Source organism: Gadus morhua, chromosome 18 (assembly GCF_902167405.1).
Source record: "Gadus morhua chromosome 18, gadMor3.0, whole genome shotgun sequence".
Lineage (NCBI taxonomy): Eukaryota > Metazoa > Chordata > Actinopteri > Gadiformes > Gadidae > Gadus > Gadus morhua.
Window position 1 is genome coordinate 6,771,483 of NC_044065.1, and position 22,500 is coordinate 6,793,982.

At 49.4% G+C, this 22,500-nt stretch overlaps 1 protein-coding gene across 5 annotated transcripts in view; it reads right to left on the bottom strand.

The window, feature by feature from the left end:
- The window catches only part of rbfox3a (RNA binding fox-1 homolog 3a), a 375,680-nt gene that overhangs the window by 31,999 nt on the left and 321,181 nt on the right, over positions 1 to 22,500 (bottom strand). For 4 of the 5 annotated variants that reach the window (XM_030340391.1, XM_030340392.1, XM_030340387.1 and 1 more), the window contains 3 exons: positions 19,712 to 19,981; positions 12,345 to 12,491; positions 1,677 to 1,730 (listed from right to left, as the gene is read on the bottom strand). In XM_030340391.1, coding sequence (XP_030196251.1) covers positions 1,677 to 1,730; positions 12,345 to 12,491; positions 19,712 to 19,981 — 471 coding nt within the window. The remainder of the gene's footprint in view (positions 1 to 1,676; positions 1,731 to 12,344; positions 12,492 to 19,711; positions 19,982 to 22,500) is intronic. The other variant, XM_030340389.1, reaches the window with a different exon arrangement.

Here is a 22,500-nt window from a genome sequence, read left to right on the forward strand (position 1 = left end):
CTCCTGGTCAGCCCAGGGGCATGAATACCCCCACGCCTCTGCCCTTGAGACAGGCCGGGAGGGGATAAAAAACCGAACGGATGAAAAGAAATCTAATTGGAGTGAAATGAACACCTAACGCGGTTCGGTTCTCCAGTTCCCGTGGAGCACGTATTTTGTAAATTGTGGACGCCATGTCGTTTTCTTTCATTGGGTGTGAATCGTTTTATTTCTTTAGGTGGGAACTATAATTGGTGCAGATTAATTTTTCTGTTCATTGAAAGACGAGGCAGGGACTAAGTGATTTTGTAGCCAACTGTTGATGTTTGCAAACTCTCGTCCACAAATATTGACTCGCTGATTGTGGGAGTGGGTGGAACCACTTAAAGTGTCATTCCTTTGTTTGCTTTATGGAACCGTTCATGGCATGGTATAATGGTTTTCCGTTATATAAAATAGCTTGGATATATTCAATTCTGAGATTTTCATCTGGAATGTAACTATTGGGCTCTCCCCACCCACTGCTGTCTGTAGTTGAGTTAAATCGGCTGTCATGGCGATCCCTGCCCTACCTCGACCTCCGTCGTTCAATTCAGTAACACACAGATCGCCCCAAGCATAGAGCTAGAAACTAACAATATAGTAACACATAATGCCCCCATCATAGAACTAGAAACTAGCAATACAGTACCACACAGAACGCCCCAAGCAGAAAACCAGAACCTAACAATACCGTAAGGAACAAAATGCCCCAAGTGAAGAACCGGAACCCTACAGTAGCACAAAGAAGGCCTCTAGCGGAGAACTAGAAACTAGCAATACAGCCACAAACAGAATGCCTCTAGCATAGAACCGAAACCCTGATCCCGTCAACTAGCTTAGCGTATATTTAAATTACCTTGCCGGTGGTAAGCACGGAGGGGCAGAGCATAACCGGTGTGTCATAGCTTTGCGTCGGCTATTAACGTGAGAGAGTCGGTATTAAGTAAGGAAGAAGTGGCCTCATTTGTATATTTGACAGTGTCTGGTAGCAAGTCAGAACCGGGAGGACTGAGTGTGGGGTATTGTGGTGTCAGCACGGCGCTAAGTGGGGTGCACACTTATAGTGTGTCACAGCGCATGGCAGCAGGCACACCAAGGTGGGCGGATGCTGCCTGCAGGCGGAGGGGGAGACACAGAGAATCGCTGATGTGTTAGTAATTATACGGCTGAGGCAGGAACCTGTGAACAGAGAGTGGGGTGCGTGTGTGTGTGTGTGTGTGTGTGTGTGTGTGTGTGTGTGTGTGTGTGTGTGTGTGTGTGTGTGTTGGGGTGTACTGTGTGTGTGTGTGTGTGTGTGTGTGTGTGTGTTGGGGTGTACTGTGTGTGTGTGTGTGTGTGTGTGTGTGTGTGTGTGTGTGTGTCTGTGTGTGCGTGTGTGTGTGTGTTGGAGTGTACTGTATGTGTGTGTGTTGTGGTGTACTGTGTGTGTGTGTGTGTGTTTGTGTGTGTGTGTGTCTCTGTGTGTGTTTGTGTGCACCTGTGTGTGTGTGTGTGTGTGTGTGTGTGTGTGTGTGTGTGTGTGTGTGTGTGTTAAACAGAGGAGCGGGGCTAAGGCAGTTTGCAAGATAGATAGATACGGCATATAGATAGATAGATAGATGGATAGATGGATAGACAGACAGACATATAGATAGATGGCATAAATGCGCACTTACCTTGGAGCCTCGCTCGTTAAAAATTATCTCCACGTCTAAAATCTTCCCAAATTGCTGCGAAGAGAGAAAGAGAGAGCGAGAGAGAGAGGGAGGGAGGAAGACCGATTGGGAAGGAGGGGATGGGGATACAGCAGGAAGGAGTGAGAGAGAGAGAGAGAGAGAGAGAGAGAGAGAGAGAGAGAGAGAGAGAGAGAGAGAGAGAGAGAGAGAGAGAGAGAGAGAGAGAGACGGGGTGAGAGGAAAGAGAGAAAATAATTAGAATGTGTCATGATGGACCTGGGACAATCTCAGAGCTCCCCTCATTTGGAATAAAAAGCTCCTTTAACGAACGGAGACGGGCTCCGTGTATATAAACGAGGAACCCCTGCTGTACCACAAAAAAGACAGCCCAAGAAAAACACTCCCCCCCGAAAAGGTCAAGTAGTGAGCGCTTTGAATTAACATAGTCCTTCCTGCCCCGACAATGAGATTAATAAAATATCCATTTACCCTTAATGCCATTTAGTGCCGTGTTTACCCTGGCTGCCGTACAATAAAGACGAAGGGAGCGAGCCGCGTTTGCGTGTGTGTGTGTGTGTGTGTGTGTGTGTGTGTGTGTGTGTGTGTGTGTGTGTGTGTGTGTGTGTGTGTGTGTGTGTTAGAGAGGCAGCACACAGGGGTTGGGGGGGGCGCTTGGTGCTGGTGAACGCTACAGAAGTAATGAACATTCCAGACGCCTGACACTATAGAAGCGTCTGGGGTTCTGTACATTGTGTCCCAAACCCCCCTCTCACTCTGTGAGTACGCGCTGTTGATCTTAACGACGGCCATCATGTTGTTTCCTGCGCTCGGCTCGCACCATTCCTTACCCAGCGGGGGGGGGGGTGGAAACTAGGGCTAGGGCCTCCTCTCAATTAAAAACGGGAAACAGCGTCTTAGTGGTGTGTGCGTGTGTGTGCGTGCGTGCGTGCGTGCGTGCGTGTGTGTGTGTGTGTGTGTGTGTACAGTCGGCGGGACGGCGAGGAGTATTAAAGGATAAGCATCAAAGCTAATGACAAGCCGTACACCCCCCACCTCCACATCGACCCCATGCTTTGTACTATGATAGCCATCACCTTAATTACCCCCCCCCCCCCAATGTTTGCATAAGGGCTTCTTCATCTTATCAGGGCGCTCGGCCCGCCATCCGATTCATTCCTCATTTTAATTGGCTAATTACAGTCCAATCCCACGTTTCACTAGACGTTCCTCGGCTGTTCCTTGTGTTGTGTGTGTGTGCGTGTGTGTGTGTGTGTGTGTGTGTGTGTGTGTGTGTGTGTGTGTGTGTGTGTGTGTGTGTAAGTGTGTGTGTGTAAGTGTGCTTTATGTGACATCTGACCTCATGTCTGCATATGTGACTCGGGACTGTCCGTCTAGCTATTAAATTGAGCTGGATCCCGCATAGCGAGCTGTGAAGTCTGCCTTGAGTTAGTGTTGACTACTAGCTATCCTTATCCTGCGGCTAGCCTGAGCTCGGGTCGAGCCCCAGCCTGGCATTAGCCCCAATCTGGAGCTGCCCACCGCCTGGTGCTAGCCGTTTGCCTCGGCCAGACACAAGGACGGAGATATTTGTAAGCCTTGGCCCGGATTTAGCCTTGGCTTGGGGCTAGCCTCGCCCAGCTGTAACCTTGGCCTGGAACTAATCTCGCCTCGGAGCTAGCCTCACCTGGCGCTAACCTTGAACTGTAGCAAACCTTGCCTTGGAGCTAGCATCGCCTGGCGCTAACCTGGGCTTGAGATAATGGCCTCGCCTGCCGCTCAGCTAGGCCTGGTGCTAACCTTGGCCTTGTCAACTAGGCCCGGTGCTTACCTTGGCCTTGAGCTTGCCAGGCACTAAGCACCTGGCCTAGCAGGCCTGGAGCCGTCCTGGTCTACGGGCGTGGTGCTAAACCTTGTGCTCCTCATCAGACCTTGACTCAAGTGGTTGATTTCAATAAATAAATAAACATGGTGGTACGGGGAGTGACGCAACGCAGCACAAGGTCACTGCGTCTCTCGCACCACCACTCACTACCTCTTCCGCGGCTAAACAACGGCAGCATTAGCCAGGCCACGCCCCCATACCCGGGAGAGGAGCGCAAAAGGCCACAGCTCGTGGGCCCACGTGTGTTTATCCACAAGGTTTCCATCCATCTCTCCAGTACACATCGTCTGTGTATAAATCTATACCTGAGATACACCGTGACCGGCTAATGACGTAAGCAAACCTGCTAAAACTGTGTGTGTTTGTGTGTGTGTGTGTGTGTGTGTGTGTGTGTGTGTGTGTGTGTGTGTGTGTGTGTGTGTGTGTGTTTGATAGCTTGGCTGTAAAACATGTTAGCTGTTCCAGAGGTATTACACAGTCTTCTACTTACAGACACACACACACACACACACACACACACACACACACACACACACACACACACACACACACACACACACACACACACACACACACACACACACACACACACACACACCGGCGATCAATTTATTTACAGAGCAGGGTGCTTTCAGTTTTTTATGCAACTTTTGGAAAAGTCTCCCAAAAACAGATGGAGAAGAATTGTAATAGTATCATTAATCGACGTTGTCGTTATGCAAGCTGATCAGAGGAAACAACAGGAAAGAGTGGTTGCTTGGAAACAAGTTCCATCAATGGAACCAACAAATTATAAACCTGAATAAAGCGACTGTTTTCTCCACAAGGACTTGACACTTTGAGGGTAGAGGGTTTTCATGCAGGTGTTTGCCAGCTGCCATTTTACAGCTTAAAAAGACAGCCGATAAATCAAATATTCGGTCTCATAAAAGCAGCATCATTCAGCATCTTTTGTTTCGCAATTTTCCGCTCAAAATATGTCTTACATCATCCATGTTTTTCGGATTGCATCACTGCATTTTTTATGGGCACTACCACCGCTGCCTGTAAGGCAATTCTGAAGAAACATTTTCCATATGTAAAACATTTTTTCTGGTTAACTTTTTCATCACGTGGCAATGTGTGTAAAATGATATTGAAAACCGAATTTAAAACTTTTCGGAAACGGCAAATTTACGTGTGTGTGTGTGTTTGTGTTTTCTGTGCGTGCATACACGCATCTGAGCGCATGTGCGTGCGTGTGTGCACTTGAGTGTACGTGTACATATGTTTGAGTGTGAGCATATGAGTGTACGTACGTGTGTGCATGTACATGTGTGCGTGCGTGGGTACACGTGTCCGTCCATGTATGTGTGTGTGTTTGTGCGCTCACTCATGCGTGCCCATGCGGCATGAAGCTAGGTGATCTCCACTCGCTGGCCGACCAGGTAATAAACAAACGAGTTAGCTTTAGAGGCTCTCCTCCTGGCCGGCGTAATGAGCGGGATGAAAGCCTTAATTGTTGTGAACGGTCACGTTAATTCATTAGGACTAATTGGCCTGTCAGGCACGGTGGCTCAAAGGCGGGGCCGCGCGATCGCATGAAAAATATCCACCGGCTTCGGAAGAGCGAGGGTATGTGCGTGGCGGCGGTTTAGCGCTAGCGCTCAATAGGCCGGATCAATGGGCCCAGGAGACAGGACGGAAATAGAACAGAGAGACGGCAAAAAAAATGAGGATCCAGGCCCTCTTCTCGTTGTGTTGTGTTGTGTTGTTGTGCAGACGGTTTGATTTCCAGCACATCTCGCTGTCTCCGCCAAGCCCACGGTTGTAGTTTTTCCGTTAGCGACTCGTCGGTTTCCCGCTATAACGCGTTCCACGCGAGGCAGCAGTTTGCAGTCGGCTGAGCTCGCTGCCGTCTCCATTAGTCCAAATTAGACTTAGTTCGTTTTTCTTTTTTTTTACGGGCAGAGGACAAGAAGGCGTAAATCAGGGGTCCTAAATGCACGCTAGATTAACATTGCGCGTGGTTGTGCTGAGGACAGCGTTATACAAATGCTGACCTTAAGAGAAATAAAATGATACAAGCTAGCTGACTTTACTAGCCGCTATACGGCGGGCGGAAAGTCACTGCGCATAGCCCTCAATATGTATGCGTGTATGTGTGTCAGTTTTCCCTCGATACGGATGCAATACATAAAAACCCACTTTTCATATAATGCAGCGCTTTGCTTTGTTCTCTAACGTCCAAAGCTAACACCGCTAATCGCCGTCATCAACGCACTGACGTGAGGGGCGGAACAAGGGAACAGAACACACACACACACACACACACACACACACACACACACACACATCTCGCCGTGCCGGTCGGCGTGTAAAATGGCAGCCGTCCTTTACCAATAAGCGGATGTAAATGACCTGATTCCAGATCATAATTACACCTTTGTTCCTCGAGAGGCGTAGCTTCGCGTGGCGGGTTAGCGAGAGGCACACTGGAGCCTCATGGAATAATTGGGTTGGGCCGAGACCGAGGAACGCGCCGCAGCGCACCGGAGACATTAAAGGAGAATTCTCTCGCTCTAGAAGGCCATACTACCTGGGATTCTGCTGGAAGCTTCCAGAGCAGGTGATTAGGCAGGAGCAGGTGTCATTAAAACTCCATTAGCACAAGAAAAACCTGGCACACCAAAAAAAAACATCCTCCGGCATTTACCACAAACACAGTGAGACTCTGCTGAGGTAGCAACGCGTGGTGTGTGTGTGTGTGTGTGTGTGTGTCTTGAGGGGTTTGTCGAGAGAGACACAGAAAGAGATAGGTAGGGAAAGAGACAGACACCGAGATCGAGAGACAGGGCGAGAAAGAGTGGAAAGGTGTGTGTGCGTGCATGCATATTTTAAAGGGTTTGGGGAGAGAGATAGCAAAAGATAGGGGGACAGATAAGGAGTGTATGTGTATGTGCGAGGGCGAGATAGAGAGAGAGAGAGAGAGAGAGAGAGAGAGAGAGAGAGAGAGAGAGAGAGAGAGAGAGAGAGAGAGAGAGAGAGAGAGAGAGAGAGAGAGAGAGAGAGAGAGAGAGACAGACACAGAGAGAGAGAGAGAGAGAGAGAGAGAGAGAGAGAGAGAGAGAGAGAGAGAGAGAGAGAGAGAGAGAGAGAGAGAGAGACAGACACAGAGAGAGAGAGAGAGAGAGAGAGAGAGAGAGAGAGAGAGAGAGAGAGAGACAGAGAGAGAGAGAGAGAGAGAGAGAGAGAGAGAGAGAGAGAGAGAGAGAGAGAGAAAGAGGGAAAGAGAGACAGAGTGAGAGTTTGAGAGACAGAGAGGGAGAGAGAGAGAGAGAGAGGGTAAGCGTGAAGGTGTGTGTGTGCATGTGTATGTGTTTGCAAGTGTCTAATGACTCATTTAGGACCTCTACCTCTGGGAGTGGGACAGTAAGGACCCTCTCGCGGCTGGCTCACTAAGTGCCTGCTTATTAATTAAACATAGCTGAGCCAGGGCTCCGGGGGAGGGGCACCGCATATCAGGTTGTCAACGCCACTCTGCGTCGGGCTACTCCAACAGCACCCACCCCCCTCTGCTACCCCCTCCACCTGCTTCCACCTGCCTCACCCCCCAGTCCTCCTCCACCGCTTGTCGACTAGACATGGTTAGACTGGAGGAGGAGGAGGTGGAGGAGGAGGGAGGAGGAGGGAGGAGGAGGAGGAGGGAGAGGGGATGTCCCTGAAGAGGATCGAGACGGAAAAATAAACAATAATAAAGAAAACGACTACAAAGTAGTTCTGCCACAAAGCGGGCCTGCCCGCCCGCCCGCACGCCCGCACGCATGGCACAGACGGTACCGCCGCCGCCGCCGCCGTCGCACCGCGGAGGAGACGGCTTCCCCACGGGCCGCGAGACTGCCTCTCTTTACCGGCTCTTTATGTGTCTGCAAAACCGTATCCATATACATATCCCAACATACAGTGGGAGCGCATTTCTGTTTGGGATCCCTGTGCACCTCGGGGAACGCACGATCGCAGATGAGAGATTTCAGCCACTCCTCGAGAATGAGAGAATCTGTGAAGTGGTGCTGAGAATACCAATTATCATTCTGCCATTAAAGCGTTTCACTCGGCCTGCTAATTTCCCTCCAAATGTGTTTTTCTAATTATGAATTAAACTCAAATAAGGCGGTAATGGAGCCACAGCTTTATTCCCTTTTTGCAGAGGAACGCATTCTACCTCCTTATGTAACTGTTGGTGCAGGCACTCGGGGTGCACGCACACGCACACACACACACACACACACACCCAGACACACACTGACAGACACACACCTAGACACACTGATACACACACGCACCAACACAAACATACACCCACATACAAATACACAAACACAAATGCATGTACAGTACACACAACCAGACTTACACAAACACACATGCACAAACACAGACACACAGACACACACACACACACACACACACACACACACACACACACTCCACTATGCGGTTTATATGATGCCTGTAATCCTATTTCCTGATCTGTGCTACCAGAGATGTTTGAGCCATCATTGCAGTCTATTATTGTGCTGTGAGATAGGACGCATCACCTTTGATTGAACCGTCTTATACGGCTTTGTTCAACGCTCTGGTATTGCTTTCGTATTACGGCTTCCCGCTGAAGTGCAACTGAATCCCATTTGCCGTAATGCCTCGGCAATTGCTTTTGTTTGCATTGCGCTGCTAGCCGAGCGCTGCTAGCCGAGCGCTGCTAGCCTAGCGGAACCATTATGAGCGCAGTAAGCCAGTTGCTCCGCGCTCCGTTCGCAGCTCGAGCCTTTTAGGGCAACGGCTCTTGGAGCGCTCGGAAATTGGGACTAAACATGCCCACAAGCATTAATCCTGGGTGCCGGACAATTAACAGCGGCTATGGGTTTTCTGTGTGTGTCTATGTGTGTATGTGTGTGTTTTTGTGTGAGTGTGTGTGTTCGGGTTGGTCTCACATCTCTCGAAGAGAACCCAAACCCAGCCCTGCCAAGCTGACAGCATCACTGCAAGCAGGCAGCTTCGCAGAACCTCACATACTTCCCCCCCCCCAAGCCCCAAAATAACCATGTTTCGGTTCTCAGACCTCCAAGATGAGAGGATAACAACACACGTGTCATCTGGGTTACGGCCGCCCTACTATGTTACAGCAGAACTTCTGCGATGGGGGGTACAGAACCAGTGGCACACACAAAGAACAGCAAGTTGGGCGGGTTACGCCTTGTTCCCTGTTTTGTTACGGTTTTACCGTTTTGCTTGCAAGCGGATGACACTTTCAGAAGGGGATTTTAATCTGTTCAACCTTCTCCAGGTCAGACCCTCTCTGGCTGCCTCTGTCTCTGTGACCCCGGCTTATGACCGGGGGCCGGTGCCCCCCCCCCCCACCCACCCCATCAGCTCCTGATTGTACGGAGAAGCTCACTAGATTGTCTGTCTCTTCGCATTTCTCTCCTCCGCCTCCTCTTTCCACCCATCAGTTCATCCACTTCACTCCCGTGGAATGAAAAAAATATAAACACACACACACACACACACACACACACACACACACACACACACACACACACACACACCCCACTGTGCTGCACTCCTCTGCGGCTCACTGGTTAATTGTGGTGCAGTTCTTGGGGTGGGGGTCTTGGGGGAGGGGGGGCTGGGGGGGGGGCAGTCTTGGGGGACCGCCTCTAAGTGACTGGAGATTGTTGTAAAGAGAGTTACAAGAGCCTTGAACCCGTCGCACGGACACACTTATCACTCTCCCAAACGCACACACACACACACACACACACACACACACACACACACACACACACACACACACACACACACACACACACACTCACACACTCACACACACATTCACCAACAACATCCCCGACCCCCCTCTCCATCACATGTGGAGCTGCCACACCACACACAACTAATGAGGATAAAGTCCAGTTTAACCGCACTGAGCAGACTCATTAATTGTGTCTCTCTTGACAAGGGGGCGAAGGGGAGAAGACGGGGGGGGGGGGTGTGTGTGTGTGTGTGAGAGTGTGTGTGTGTGTGTGTCCTCTGTACCGAGGCCTGTCCCCTCTCCCTCTCCCTGGGCTTCCGTCTCCCCCATCTCCCGCCTGTCTCCCCCCATGGAAACAACCTGCCGGAGGGAGCACAACTTCTACTGATCTGAAGCTAGTGTGTGTGTGGTTCTGTGTATAATATACACAAAACCACACACGTGTGGTTGTGTGTGTGTGTGTATGTGTGTGTGTGTGAGTGTTGTTCTGTGTGTGCCTGTGTGTGTGGGGCTGTGTGTGTGTGCGTTTGGGTTTTTCTGTGTGTGTTGGGAATCGGGGTTGGTAAAAGCTCCAAATCGCTAACGATTACTTTCTCTGAAAGTGTATGCGTGTGTGAGTGTGTGTGCGTGCGTGTGTGTGTGTGCGTTCACTTCAGAATATAAGTAAACAGCGGCCAGCGATAGCCGGGTTGTTTTCTTAACAAGCGGGCGCGGGCGCACGGGCAGAGGGACCGGTTCTGCCGCTGCCGTGATGTGTGTGTTCAGCGCCACTCGGGAATACACGCTGTCAGCGTTTCTGCTTAGCGGCTGCTCTTCCTCTCGCATACCCACACACACACACACAAACAAGCATGCACACGCACACACGCATGCACACACACACACACACACACACACACACACACACACGCATGTACACATACACACACACACTGGCGTTTTCCATCTTTCTCTATTCTATCTCTTCTCACACAGCCTCAATCAATTCTTCTTCTTCGCTGGTGAAATCAGACCCGTACATGAGACTCCGAGGGGCCGCTCGGTGTGGCTGTGTGTCAGTACGACGTCCCACTGGGACCCCCGCATCCCCTCCACACACACACACACACATTCATCCATACGCACACGCACGCACACTCACCCTTGCACACTCGCCTGCCATGTGTTAGCCTCAGAAGTTACTTTCTGCTAAACTTTTCCACTTGGCTTGGAAAAGGGGATCACAGTGGTGTGTGTGTCTGTATGGGCGTGCGTGTTTGCATGTGTGTATGCACCTGAATGTAAGTAAGGTGTGTGTGTGGGGGGGGGGGGAGGTGGGCAGGGTTACTGTAGTGATATCCTTTTTCACAAGGAAAAAGGAGATTCTTTAGAAAAAAATATCAAATGGGATTTTCTGTGCGTTTTACAGCGGGGCTTACAAATGACAGGATTACTACTTTAGGAGCCTTCTGCCTCTTACACCGTCCCCGCTTTTCGCAAGAGAAAGAAAAAACACCACTAGAGAGGAATTGTATTTATTTGCATTAAATAGTCTCTTCCATTGCGGGTGTTACGGAACGCGGAGGACTGGAGGACAAGCTGTGTGCGGCTCTCCAAGGTCTGGTTGAGGACAGACGGCAAGGGATGAAACATTAATAAAACCTCCTCTAATTAGGGTTAGAGGGCGGGTGGAGGTAAAGGTGTGAATCATTTACATCCTCATATCAATTTATTTATATATACAAGGCTGTGACTGGAACTTTTCATCTCTAATAGGGGGATGGACAGAATGAGGCTGTGTGATTGAATATAAGAGGCTTGCTGATTGGCAATGTTTAAGTCCCATACTATGTGTGTGTGTGTGTGTGTGTGTGTGTGTGTGTGTGTGTGTGTGTGTGTGTGTGTGTGTGTGTGTGTGTGTGTGTGTGTGTGTTTGAGTGTCTGTGTGCGCGTGTGTGTGAGTGCGTGTGTGTAAATGTTCCCTAACATTTAAAATCAGCGTTTCAACGGCGATATTAACATCCCATTAAGAGTTTAATTACGTGGTCGTTTTTCTTCTTCGGAGCGTTAATAAGTTATGCACAAATTGTTCCCTAAATATTATGTAAACTATTGTGAAATTATGCACAGATTGTAGACCCAAATCACACATTTCATAACCTGAAGAGGAAATTGAAATGCATCACACCTTATATTCGCCTTAAAACATATTCATTAATTGTAAGTATTCATGCTAATTCCGCAACGCATACGTAGGTACTCCCCGTGTTCCTAACAAATTATCGAAGGGCGTCCCGGTGCTTTCGGTAGCGCGCTGGCATAAGGGCACACATCTCCGAAAGCCCCCTGATATTATTGAAATGAGTGCATATAATATGGAAATGATAAATAATTTAAGCTACATTCAAATCCTGGCTGCCCTTGCGCCTCCCCTGCCCAAAGACATACAGCGACTAAAAAGTGAGAGTGATATTATAATGTGACTCGATATTATACTGTTACTATCATCTTAATGGGAGTGGGAACCGAGATACATTGGGCCACTGTTAGCTCGGCGAGGGCAACATTAAGGGAGCGTTTCCGCACCAGGGGGTCGGGAACCCCTACTTGAGGTCACCTGATGTGCAGATTGGGTTCGCTGCAGATTGCTGACTCATACCGAGGGACGGATATTTTCTGATGGCTTTTTGATGGAAAAATATCTTAAAGGTTGTGACGTCCCTGTGAAGACTGGGGGGGGGGCGAGGACACTGAGTTACAAGGATATTCACACCTAAGTGGATCCAATGTATTTCAACCAATCAAGACACGGTGTTAGGCTCGGCATTACCGCCGTCTGCCTCGGTTATCCGCTTGTGCTGATTGGTGGAAATACCTCGGAATCCTGTTCTGGACTTCTGGATGCGGTTTCTCCCAATGGGGACGACCCCAAAGTAGAGACGTGGGGGGCCCGTGTGTCGTGACAGACTGTATGGGGGTACGGGCGGCGGTGCCTGGCCTCGGTCGTGGGACTCACCCCGAACATTTGCCGGAGGTCGGGGTCCCGGAAGCGGAAGGGGATGTTGGAGACGTGTAACCTCTTGGGCTGCTGCTTCTCGGAGGCCTCGCTGGACTGCAGGTGGAGCTGCTGAGACACCTCCGTCTGGCCCACCTCATCTGCCTGCTGGTGGGGAATGCACACGCACACACACACACACATACACGCAGACACATGCACACACACACACACACACACACACACACACACACACACACACACACACACACACACACACACACACACACACAAACGCACACACAACCAGAGTCAGAGCTTTGATTTGGATATGGGGAATTTATTTGATATGTATGTGTGTGTTTGTGTGTGTGTACGTGTGTGTGTGTTTAAGTCCCCTGGCTGTGACTTCAGTATTCTTTGATTGATTTTCTTGTATTATCGATCACCTCCCTCAAACTCCCGATCCCGAGAAGGAGGGGGTGGGTGTCTCGAGAGATTAAGAAAGGCTGTTTGAGAGAGAGACCGAGAGAGGGAGAGGGAGAGAGAGAGAGAGAGAGAGAGAGAGAGAGAGAGAGAGAGAGAGAGAGAGAGAGAGAGAGAGAGAGAGAGAGAGAGAGAGAGAGAGTCTTTGAAAGATTCAGAGAGAAAGAGAGAGAGGTAGAGAGAGAGACACCGAGAGCAAGAGAAACTATTTAACAACCTGTAACACGTCTAGACTCAAGAATAAATTACAGTGGGCCGTGGAGAGCGTGGTGCTGAAAATGAATTAGAAACAGCAAAAGAGAGAGAGGGAGAGAGAGAGAGAGAGAGAGAGAGAGAGAGAGAGAGAGAGAGAGAGAGAGAGAGAGAGAGAGAGAGAGAGAGAGAGAGAGGATGGATGTGGGAGTGTTTGTGGGGGAATAAAGGGGGGGAGGGGGGGTAGCAGGTGTAGATAAGGGCCAGTACGAGAGACAGCCGGCGATGGCTGAAGGGGCAGGAACACAGTGATAAGCTGAACTATACTACTCTACTCCACAAACAGACACACACACACACACACACACACACACACACACACACACACACACACACACACACACACACACACACACACACACACACACACACACACACACACACACACACACAGGTTGAGGCATTCCCTATTTGAGGCATCGGAGGGTCATTCTCCGTGTATTGTGTGGGAGCTGGTTCCTATCTGGGAACCATTAGGCTTGGTCCGGGCTGCTATTGGCTATCGACGCTTGAACCGGTTTGTTTAACCGAATGAAGGGTCCCACCCCCCCCGGGACAGCAGATAAGAGATGTTTGCAGTCAGGATGCTCATGCTTGCGAGAGGCAGAGAGAGGAGGAGCGGAGAGGAGGAGAGGGGAGGGGAGGGGGAGGAGAGAAGCAGAGAGTCGAGGAGAGGAAAAGGGAGGAGAGGAGGAGAGGAGAGGAGAGGAAAGAGGCAGAGAATTGAGGAGAGGGGAGGAGGGGAGGGGATGGAAATTAATTTTGGAGGAGAGGAGAAGACAGAAGCAGGGAGGAGAGGAGAGGAAAGAAGAGCAGGGGAGGGGAGGGGGAGGAAAGGAGAGGAGGAGGAGGAGGAGGAGAGGGGATAAGTATGGAGGAGAGGGGAGGGAGGAGGTGGAAGGGCTGCCTCTATATCCTCCATCTCTTCTAACTCGTGCTAATGCTTATTTTCAAGTAGATGGAAAAAAACAAAAAAGGTCACACTTTTGCCTCTTACACTAAAGGCAGGCGTGGATGCACACGATATATGTAGATATATGGAAAGATGAAAAGATGGATAGATGGATAGAGAGATAGATTAAACGATATGATGAATTAGACTGAATTAACAGATTCGGAAAACAGAGAGAGAGGCAGAAAGAGAGGGAGATGAAAAGAGAGAGAGAGAGAGAGAGAGAGAGAGAGAGAGAGAGAGAGAGAGAGAGAGAGAGAGAGAGAGAGAGAGAGAGAGATGATGTCAGCTAAACTGGCTTGGGTTTAGCACAATCAATGAAAGAGAACTGCTGAAGCCAGCGACATTTACACTATGAGAGAGAGAGAGAGAAAGAAAGAGAGGGAGAGACGAAGAGAGAGCGAGAGAGCGAGAAAGAGAGGAGAAGGGTGAAGAAGCAAGAATTAGGGTCAAGAGGAGCTAAAGAAAGACAGCTTAAGAAAAACAGGTGAGGAACGATAGGAAGATAGTAAGAGATTGTGAGGGGGGAGAGAGAGAGAGAGAGAGAGAGAGAGAGAGAGAGAGAGAGAGAGAGAGAGAGAGAGAGAGAGAGAGAGAGAGAGAGAAAGAGAGAGGTTGAGGGAGTGGTGCAGTCTAAGTGCTGATTGAAGAGCCAACAGTGGAAAATGGAGAACAGTAAAGTGGGGATAATGGCATTACATCACACACACACACACACACACACACACACACACACACACACACACACACACACACACACACACACACACACACACACACACACACACACACACACACACACACACACACAAATTGCTTCTGCTTCCTGGCCTTTGCCTTTAGTGTGTGTTTGTGTGTGCGTGTGTGTGTGTGTCTGTCTCTGTATCAGTGATCGTGTTGGTGTGTGTTTAACAGCAAAGTGGCCGTATCAATCATTGGAGAATGGCAGGCATTGGGACCATGTTATGATAAAGCACACACCGTCGCACACCGAGCTCCTTGCCAACTTCTTGTCCCCACATACACCCCTGCAAGACCCACAAACACACACACACACACACACACACACACACACACACACACACACACACACACACACATCACATGTGCCGTGGGGGCTAGGTGTTGTATTGGAGATGGATGAGGCCAGACACAGGGGTAATTGTCCCCACTGCCCTGCCCCCCCCCCCCTCCCCCATCCCCTCCCCCCCTCTAAACCCACCCTCCCTGGGTTAAGAGTGTTAGGACAGACCCTGGCCCGACTGGGCCTCTCTGGGTCATTACTCATGCCCAGCAGCGAAACGGGGAGTCCCTGGTGAGTCACGGCCAGGGGCCATGTGGAGGGGCCGAGGTGGGGCCAGGGGGTGGGTGAGTACGGGCGCTGAATACACCTGACCACGGCGCCGCGACCGCGACCGCGACCGCACCGCTAGCCTGAGGCGGGGGGGGGGGAGGTCACTGCGACGGGCAGAGAGCTGGACCCTCTTCAACGGAGCAGAAACTACAGCGGGGGCAGAAGCCTGAGCCGAAGGATGGCCTCTCTGAGGGCCAGATCCGCTCTGCCTGTCGCGTGCAGCGGACGGACTGACGGGAGCGGCCTGGGTTTTGTTATGCTCAAGATGTTTCAGATTCATTGATTGTGTTCGATTTTGGTTGAGAACAAAATCGCTGATTCAACAACCGCAGTGTAAAACAAAGGCCACTATATACAGATTTTTTTTTATGCATTCATTTTTTTTTTACATTTGTAAGAATAACAAATTGGCAGCTTCATGCGTTGCTGCCTGCAGATAATTAATGAGCATTAAAGACCTATCGTCACGGAACATGTATGGCCTACGACTGGAGGAACACTGCTCCTCCCCCATCCTCCCCCCTTCTCCCCCTCTATCTCCCCCTGACGGATACCAAGTTTTTTATCGCTGTTAATTGGAGTTTAATCGTGTGTGTGTGTGTGTGTGTGTGTGTGTGTGTGTGTGTGTGTGTGTGTGTCTGTGTGTTCCCCCGAAGCCTCAACAGGAGTTGGAGAGGATTGGGAGGGAAGAGAGGTAGGGGGTGGGATGGGGTGAGTGGGAGGGAGGGAGAGAGGGAGGGGGTGGGAAGGGCTGAGGGGGAGGGAAGAGAGGGAGGGAGGAGGGGAGGAGGGTGGTAAGGGAGCCATAATTAAAAATAAAAGGCAAAGTGTTTTGTGTGCGGGGAGCAGATAATAAAACAGGGGATTCCCCCAAACAGAGGCCCTACGAGCTGGTTCAGAGTCAACGGGGGGACGGTCGCTCGGCGAGGGAAATGCAATGTGTGCTGTGTCTTAATGGGACACTATGAAGCTATGTGTCCCCCCCCCCCCCCCCCCCCCCAAGAAATAAACAACAATTCCCTTTTGTGGATGAACTTTTTGAAGGGAGCTTGTGTGTACATTCTGCATTGTGTGTACATAGTCACTACAGGCTCTACATTGTTGAGTCCGTTTTTTAGGGTTTGTTTATTCCCCCTTCTTCCTAATTCTCCCTCAAAGGCTTCGGCCGAGCGTGGTGTTTCCAACCCAGCGCTAGATGCTATTCTATTTAGCCGCCGCACACTGTATGAACGAGGAACTGAATGGGATTGAATGGCAGAGAGCGGCTTACAGCAGTAAGCCCCCTGACTTAGCTTAGCTACAGTCAGGGGGCTAAACTCTTCCACTCCCTTTCTTCCATCTCTCTCTGTCTCTGTTCCCCCCCCCCCCCACTTCCTCCCCCCCCCCCCCCCCCCCCCCCTTCCCCACCAACACTACAGTCTGTGAGCAGTGATGCAGGAACAGGAAATAATTACATGAACATTATCATACACAGGCAGCCCAGGCCTCCGCCTCTGTCACCAGGGAAACACCAGGACGCCTTGCGCAAATATGTTCCTGGAAGTGTGTCTGCGTGTGTGTCTGTCTGTGTGCAAGTGCATTTGTGCGCTTTCATGGTTGTGTGTGTGTGTGTGTGTGAGCCTCAGAGAAGTAATATAAGAACATGCTCACCTGATGGCATTTTTTTTTTTTACATTACACACATTAGGACACACAGGCACATCACACACCCGTGTGCGTGTGTGTGCTTAAACGCATGTGCACGAGTTTGTGTGTGTGTGTGTGTGTGTGTGTGTGTGTGTGTGTGTGTGTGTGTGTGTGTGTGTGTGTGTGTGTGTGTGTGTATGGGAGTTGCTGATGTCAGCAGCTGTTTGGCAGTGGGCCACATCCCCAACGCTAGCGATAGCCGCTATAGGCTAGAGCCAGACAGGTAGATTACATATGATAAGGACCTAGCCACCACCTATCCTCCTAGCAGAGATTACACCCCCCTCCACCGCCCCCCCCATCCCTCTCCACAGTAACATACAGTGTGTGAGTACACCTCACCGGGGATGTGCAGACAGATGCCAACGTGTTGGGCGTGCATATTCAGCCGGAAGCCATTGTTGCTCCACATATGGGCGGGCTCGTAGCTAGGCTACATGGAGCTAGCTATACCGCACGTATCTTTTTCTGTTTTTAATTAGATCAAACAGTTCAGTCCAATTTAAATGAAACGCATCTTGGCATAACATTGAGGGGGATACTGCTTGTACTGAAAGAGTAAAAGAGTGATTTACAAAGTGCTTTCACACAGCCATTCTCTTAGTCTTATGTGTTAACTCTGTTAGCCGTTAAACTTTGGAAGAAAATGGCTGTTTTGAAGAATCTATATACAGAGTTCTGTAAAAGATATCACGTCAAAAATGGCACTGGCCAGAAAAACACAGATAAAAGACAAACTCGTGAGTCGTCTCTCGTCGACAGGTGGAATTAGTTTTACTTCCACCATTTGTTTGATTTGTCCGATTTATTTCGGATACGTCAGAGTCGGTTTAAATATGTGACATAGGACAATATTTCACAGCCTTACACAAACAATTTGGATCGTATTTGAAAAATAAGCTGATCTGAATAACTAAGCACACTCTCACAGTAGACGGAAGTCTGTCTAAAATGTGGAACAAATGTGATAAAAAAAAAAAGGAATCAGGATTTAATTTCTAAACCAATTTGTGGATGACACAGGAGGGGGCATTTCTGATCACAATACAACCTGTTGGGTTGGTAATTAAAAAGTTATTGCACTTAAAAATGTCAATGCTTGAACTTTTTACATGGCACGGCCTCTCCACACTAGGCTGCAGTACAGCATTGGATATTCATGGCCATTCCACAATAAAAATGTAATATGTATGGCTTATATGTAGGGCCCACACCTTGATCTCCAATTGTTCTTTATTTGCCATAAGATAGATAGATATACATAAACTAAAGTGCGCAGGGATTCCAATATAATTCATCCCTCAGGCTTTTGTCCATGCTTAATGCTCATTTTAATCTCCCTTATAAACATGTTCACAGCCAAAGCAAGGATTTGTACTGTGGTGAAATATATCATGTACAGTGTCGCTGAGATATGAACTCATTCATTATATTAGGGTAAATTAACCCATCCTCAGCATTACACCGGTTCTATATTCATATTTCGAACATCAGCTTATTCCAGCATACACATTTGGCGACGATGAGACTGGGATGGCTCCCAGCAACCCCAGCGCTGGAAGACCAGCACGGCAAGAGCTAGAACTCATGATTTCAATTAGTGTGTGTGTGTGTGTGTGTGTGTGTGTGTGTGTGTGTGTGTGTGTGTGTGTGTGTGTGTGTGTGTGTGTGTGTGTGTGCGCGTGTTTGGCCTGTCTTTGTGTATGTTTCCACCAAGTGTCCCTAATTTATTTCAGTCAATTGTTTTTTACCAATGTGAGGTTCTGCTTTTTTTGGACAGAGAGTGAAGACGAGTGAAGAAGGGCGAAAGGAGAAAGGGAAAGAAAGGAATGAGGATTGAGGGATGTGTGCTGTTGTGAAACAAGTCTTTTAAATGTTAAAGATAATGTGTGTTGGAAGAGAGAGTGTAAATGTGTTTTTGCAGGACAAGTGTACACTCTCGGTTTGTGTGTTTTTGAATTTCACTTTCTATACTAATTCCACATGTATGATGTATGCATGAAATATAATACAAGCCTTTCTCCTCTTCCTGTCTAAGCTTCACTCTCTAGGTCTGTCTACCTGTCCGTCTGTCTATTTCTCCCCCCCTCCCCCCATCTCAATCTCCCCCTCTCTCTCTCCCTCTCCCTATCTATCCCTATCTCTCTCTCTCCATTAAGCTTAAGCCTGGCAGAGCTGTCCAGACGGTACAGGAGGAGCGAGATGCAAAATTAAATTTAGCCACAAAATCGAAAAAAAGATGGCAGCCAAAGGGAGGAAGGGAAGTTTCCCCCCCCCCCCCCCCTCACCCTCCCTCATCTCCACCTCTCTTGTTACTTTTCGGGAAGAGCGGGTACGATTTCAAATTAAATTGTTAACGAATGCCTATGTAGGGAATATGTTGTACCAGTGTGTGTGAGGGTGTGTGTACGTGTGTGGGTTTGTGTGAGTGTGTTCGAGTATGAGTGTGTCTATATGTTCTTGTGCATGTGTGCATGCGCGTGTGTATGAGTGTGCGTGCGATCGTGTGTGCTTGCATACATGTGTATACGAGTGTGTGCATGTGACTGTATGTGTGTGTTTGTGCGTGCATGCATGTGTTTGTGTCTGTTGGCATGTGGGTGTGTGTGACTATGACTGTATGTGTGTGCGCACGCGCGCACGTGCGCTCCGACTCACCGTTACCGTGGTGGCCGTGAGGGTAGGGGTGCTGCTCTCGTTGCCCGGCTGCTCGCCCTGTGTGTGCGCGTGCGTGTGCGTGTGCGTGGGCGTGTACAGCGTCAGGGCGTGCTCCGCCACGCTGCTCTGTCCCGTGTAGTCGTTGGCGGGGTGGGGGTGCGGCGCCGCGTACTCGGCCGGGATCCCGTTCTGTGGCGGCGGCGGGGGGTACTGGGCGGGGGGGTAGGGCTGGGCCATGGCTTCTGGGGGAGCTGGGGCCTCTTGGTTACCCTGGAAACACAGAACGAGAGAGCAGACGTTAGCGTGACGGAGCGTAGGGTGTGCAGCGTTTTGAGCGTTAGCTTAGCGTTAGCCTAGCGTGCGCCGTACCCTGAGCGTGAGCTTGAAGTGTGCTTCAACATTAGCGCTAACTTAAGTGTGCAATGTGTAATGATTGTATGGTTAGCTTGAAGTGCCTTGAAACAGTGCCTCAGAATGCGTTACCTTTGTCACGCATTCATGAGGATTCCCCCCCGTTTATTCATGTTTGCATAGAAGGAATCTACTGAAACACTTAACATGCTAATAATTTTTAGACGTCAAAGCATAAAAGCAATCCACACAGTCAATCAACAGAATCAGACATCGGACATCGTGTAGAAGGTGAAGCCAAAGCAAAACGACAATACTATTGTCAACCACCGTCCAGCACTTGCTGATGACACTAGCACCACTGCAGTATAATGAGCATTGTCCTGGATGTTTCTACATGAGCGGTACACTGAAAGACAATCCCAATTAGATGACCAAACGAAAGGGTAAAAGGAGTACAATCAGACAAGGAAGTGAACTGAGGCTATTGATTCCCCGGGGAAACATTGTCTTCTGCTATTTAACTAACAGCCTGATTGCAGAGCTATTGGAGCTCCTCCAGAGGTCGTAGGCCGAGGCCTGAGTCAGGCCCCTGGCAACAGACACTGATGTTGTTTGCACACATCATTAGCACTGATCGTGCATGTCTTTAGGTGCAGCCGGGCCGGGAAACCGAACCTCAATACTGTTTAGGGACCAAACGCAACTCGTCTGTATACCAAGGGGCCGAAACCGGACCAAGAGTTCACGACCGACGTTCATATATTATCGGGTGCCGACATTGGTGTAAATACAATGCTTCCCTGCAGACGGAGAATCGACTGTTGGTAGGAAACCAACTGTCTTTTTATTGGGCGTTTAAATGTCAGTGTGTGGAGTTTTTCTCTCCGTTGAACCACGCAACCACGGTGATACGAATTCCACACGAAAGAAATGAAAGCGCAGACTCCAAAGATGTGTTTACCGCAATGTACCGCAAAGAAGGACTGATGTGGTACCACAACCCAGGCAGCGGTACTGGTAGCGGTGTGGAAGCCTTTCAGCTGACATCCATCCCTTATTAACATGAAGGCAGGAAACCGACATGAATTCAAGGAGATCGGTGCACGCCTCTGCATGGCAAGGCATCGCGTGTGGGGCTTCAAACCCGCGATCGTCGTCCTGTACGCCAGCGTTGCTTACCGCCGTGCCAACCCGAGGAAGGTAGGAAGGAAGGAGGGCAGTTCAGGGAGGAAGGGCATGGGCTGGCAGAGGAAGGACGGGGAAAAAAGAAACTATCTGAAACGGGTTTGCTTTTGTTGAATGACGGCTGTAAAAAGCCAAGAGAATCAGAGAACACACGGGCGGCCATCAAGCTGCCAGTCCATTCCCTCAATAAAACCACCAGAGGAGATGCACTTGATTCAAACAAACACACGTCAACCGCGCGTGTGTGTGTGTGTGTGCGTGTGTGAGTGTGCAAGTGCATATCGTACAAACTGTGGCTAGAAAAACGAATCCGCTTTACAAGCGGGAAAGACAATACTGGGGCGATGGACAAACACACACACACGCACACAGGCAAACACACACACACCTACACACTCACACACACACACACACACACACACACACACACACACACACACACATGAATGACAAAGGTCCGTCTTAACATTATTAAAAACACACCCATGCTTGTCTTCAACAATACGTTTGCACGTTTCTTATCACACAGTATGGTCTCGCCTGCCGTCTCGTTCCTCACATGTCACACTGCCGAAAAATCATTCTTCCTCCACCCCTCCCTTCCTCCTCCTCCTCAACATGCTAACAGAGATATCTTAGTCTTCCATCGTTCCTCTCTTCTAGTCCAGCTGACCGTGCACGGCCTCTATCGTTCTGCCCATTAACATCAAACTTCCGCCGCCATCTGATCATCTCACAAACAAAACCAGATATTTAATCATTCAATTTGAACAAATTGTGATAAATAGATATAGATGTAGGCTCACTCTGTCGCATAAAGTCTCAAAAGGCATTTAAGCGTTGTTGGAAAAAAAACAAACAGAAAAATCAATGGCGTCGCTGTGAAGACACAGGGCGTCGACCTTAGTGTATTTCCAAAGGTTCGCTGTGATCAATAGCCGTATTGAAGCTCGCTATTCTTATGCATGGAAATTGATGGCGTCTAGCATAACAAAACGGTTTGCCAATTGGGCCTCGACGGCAAAGTCAAAGTGTGCGTGTTGCTGTATTTAACGTATACCTTAGGCCCGCAAACAATACAGACTCGTTCTCCATCAAACGCGAATCAATCCCCGCTAATGCTAATGACCGAAGCTTTCCACGGTGAGCCAGAAGTATGCGGTGGCCAATCCCGCCCTGACCCTACAGATGACCCAGAAAACAATGTTTATTTTATAGCGCTATGATTATTACAACCTCATTATAGGACA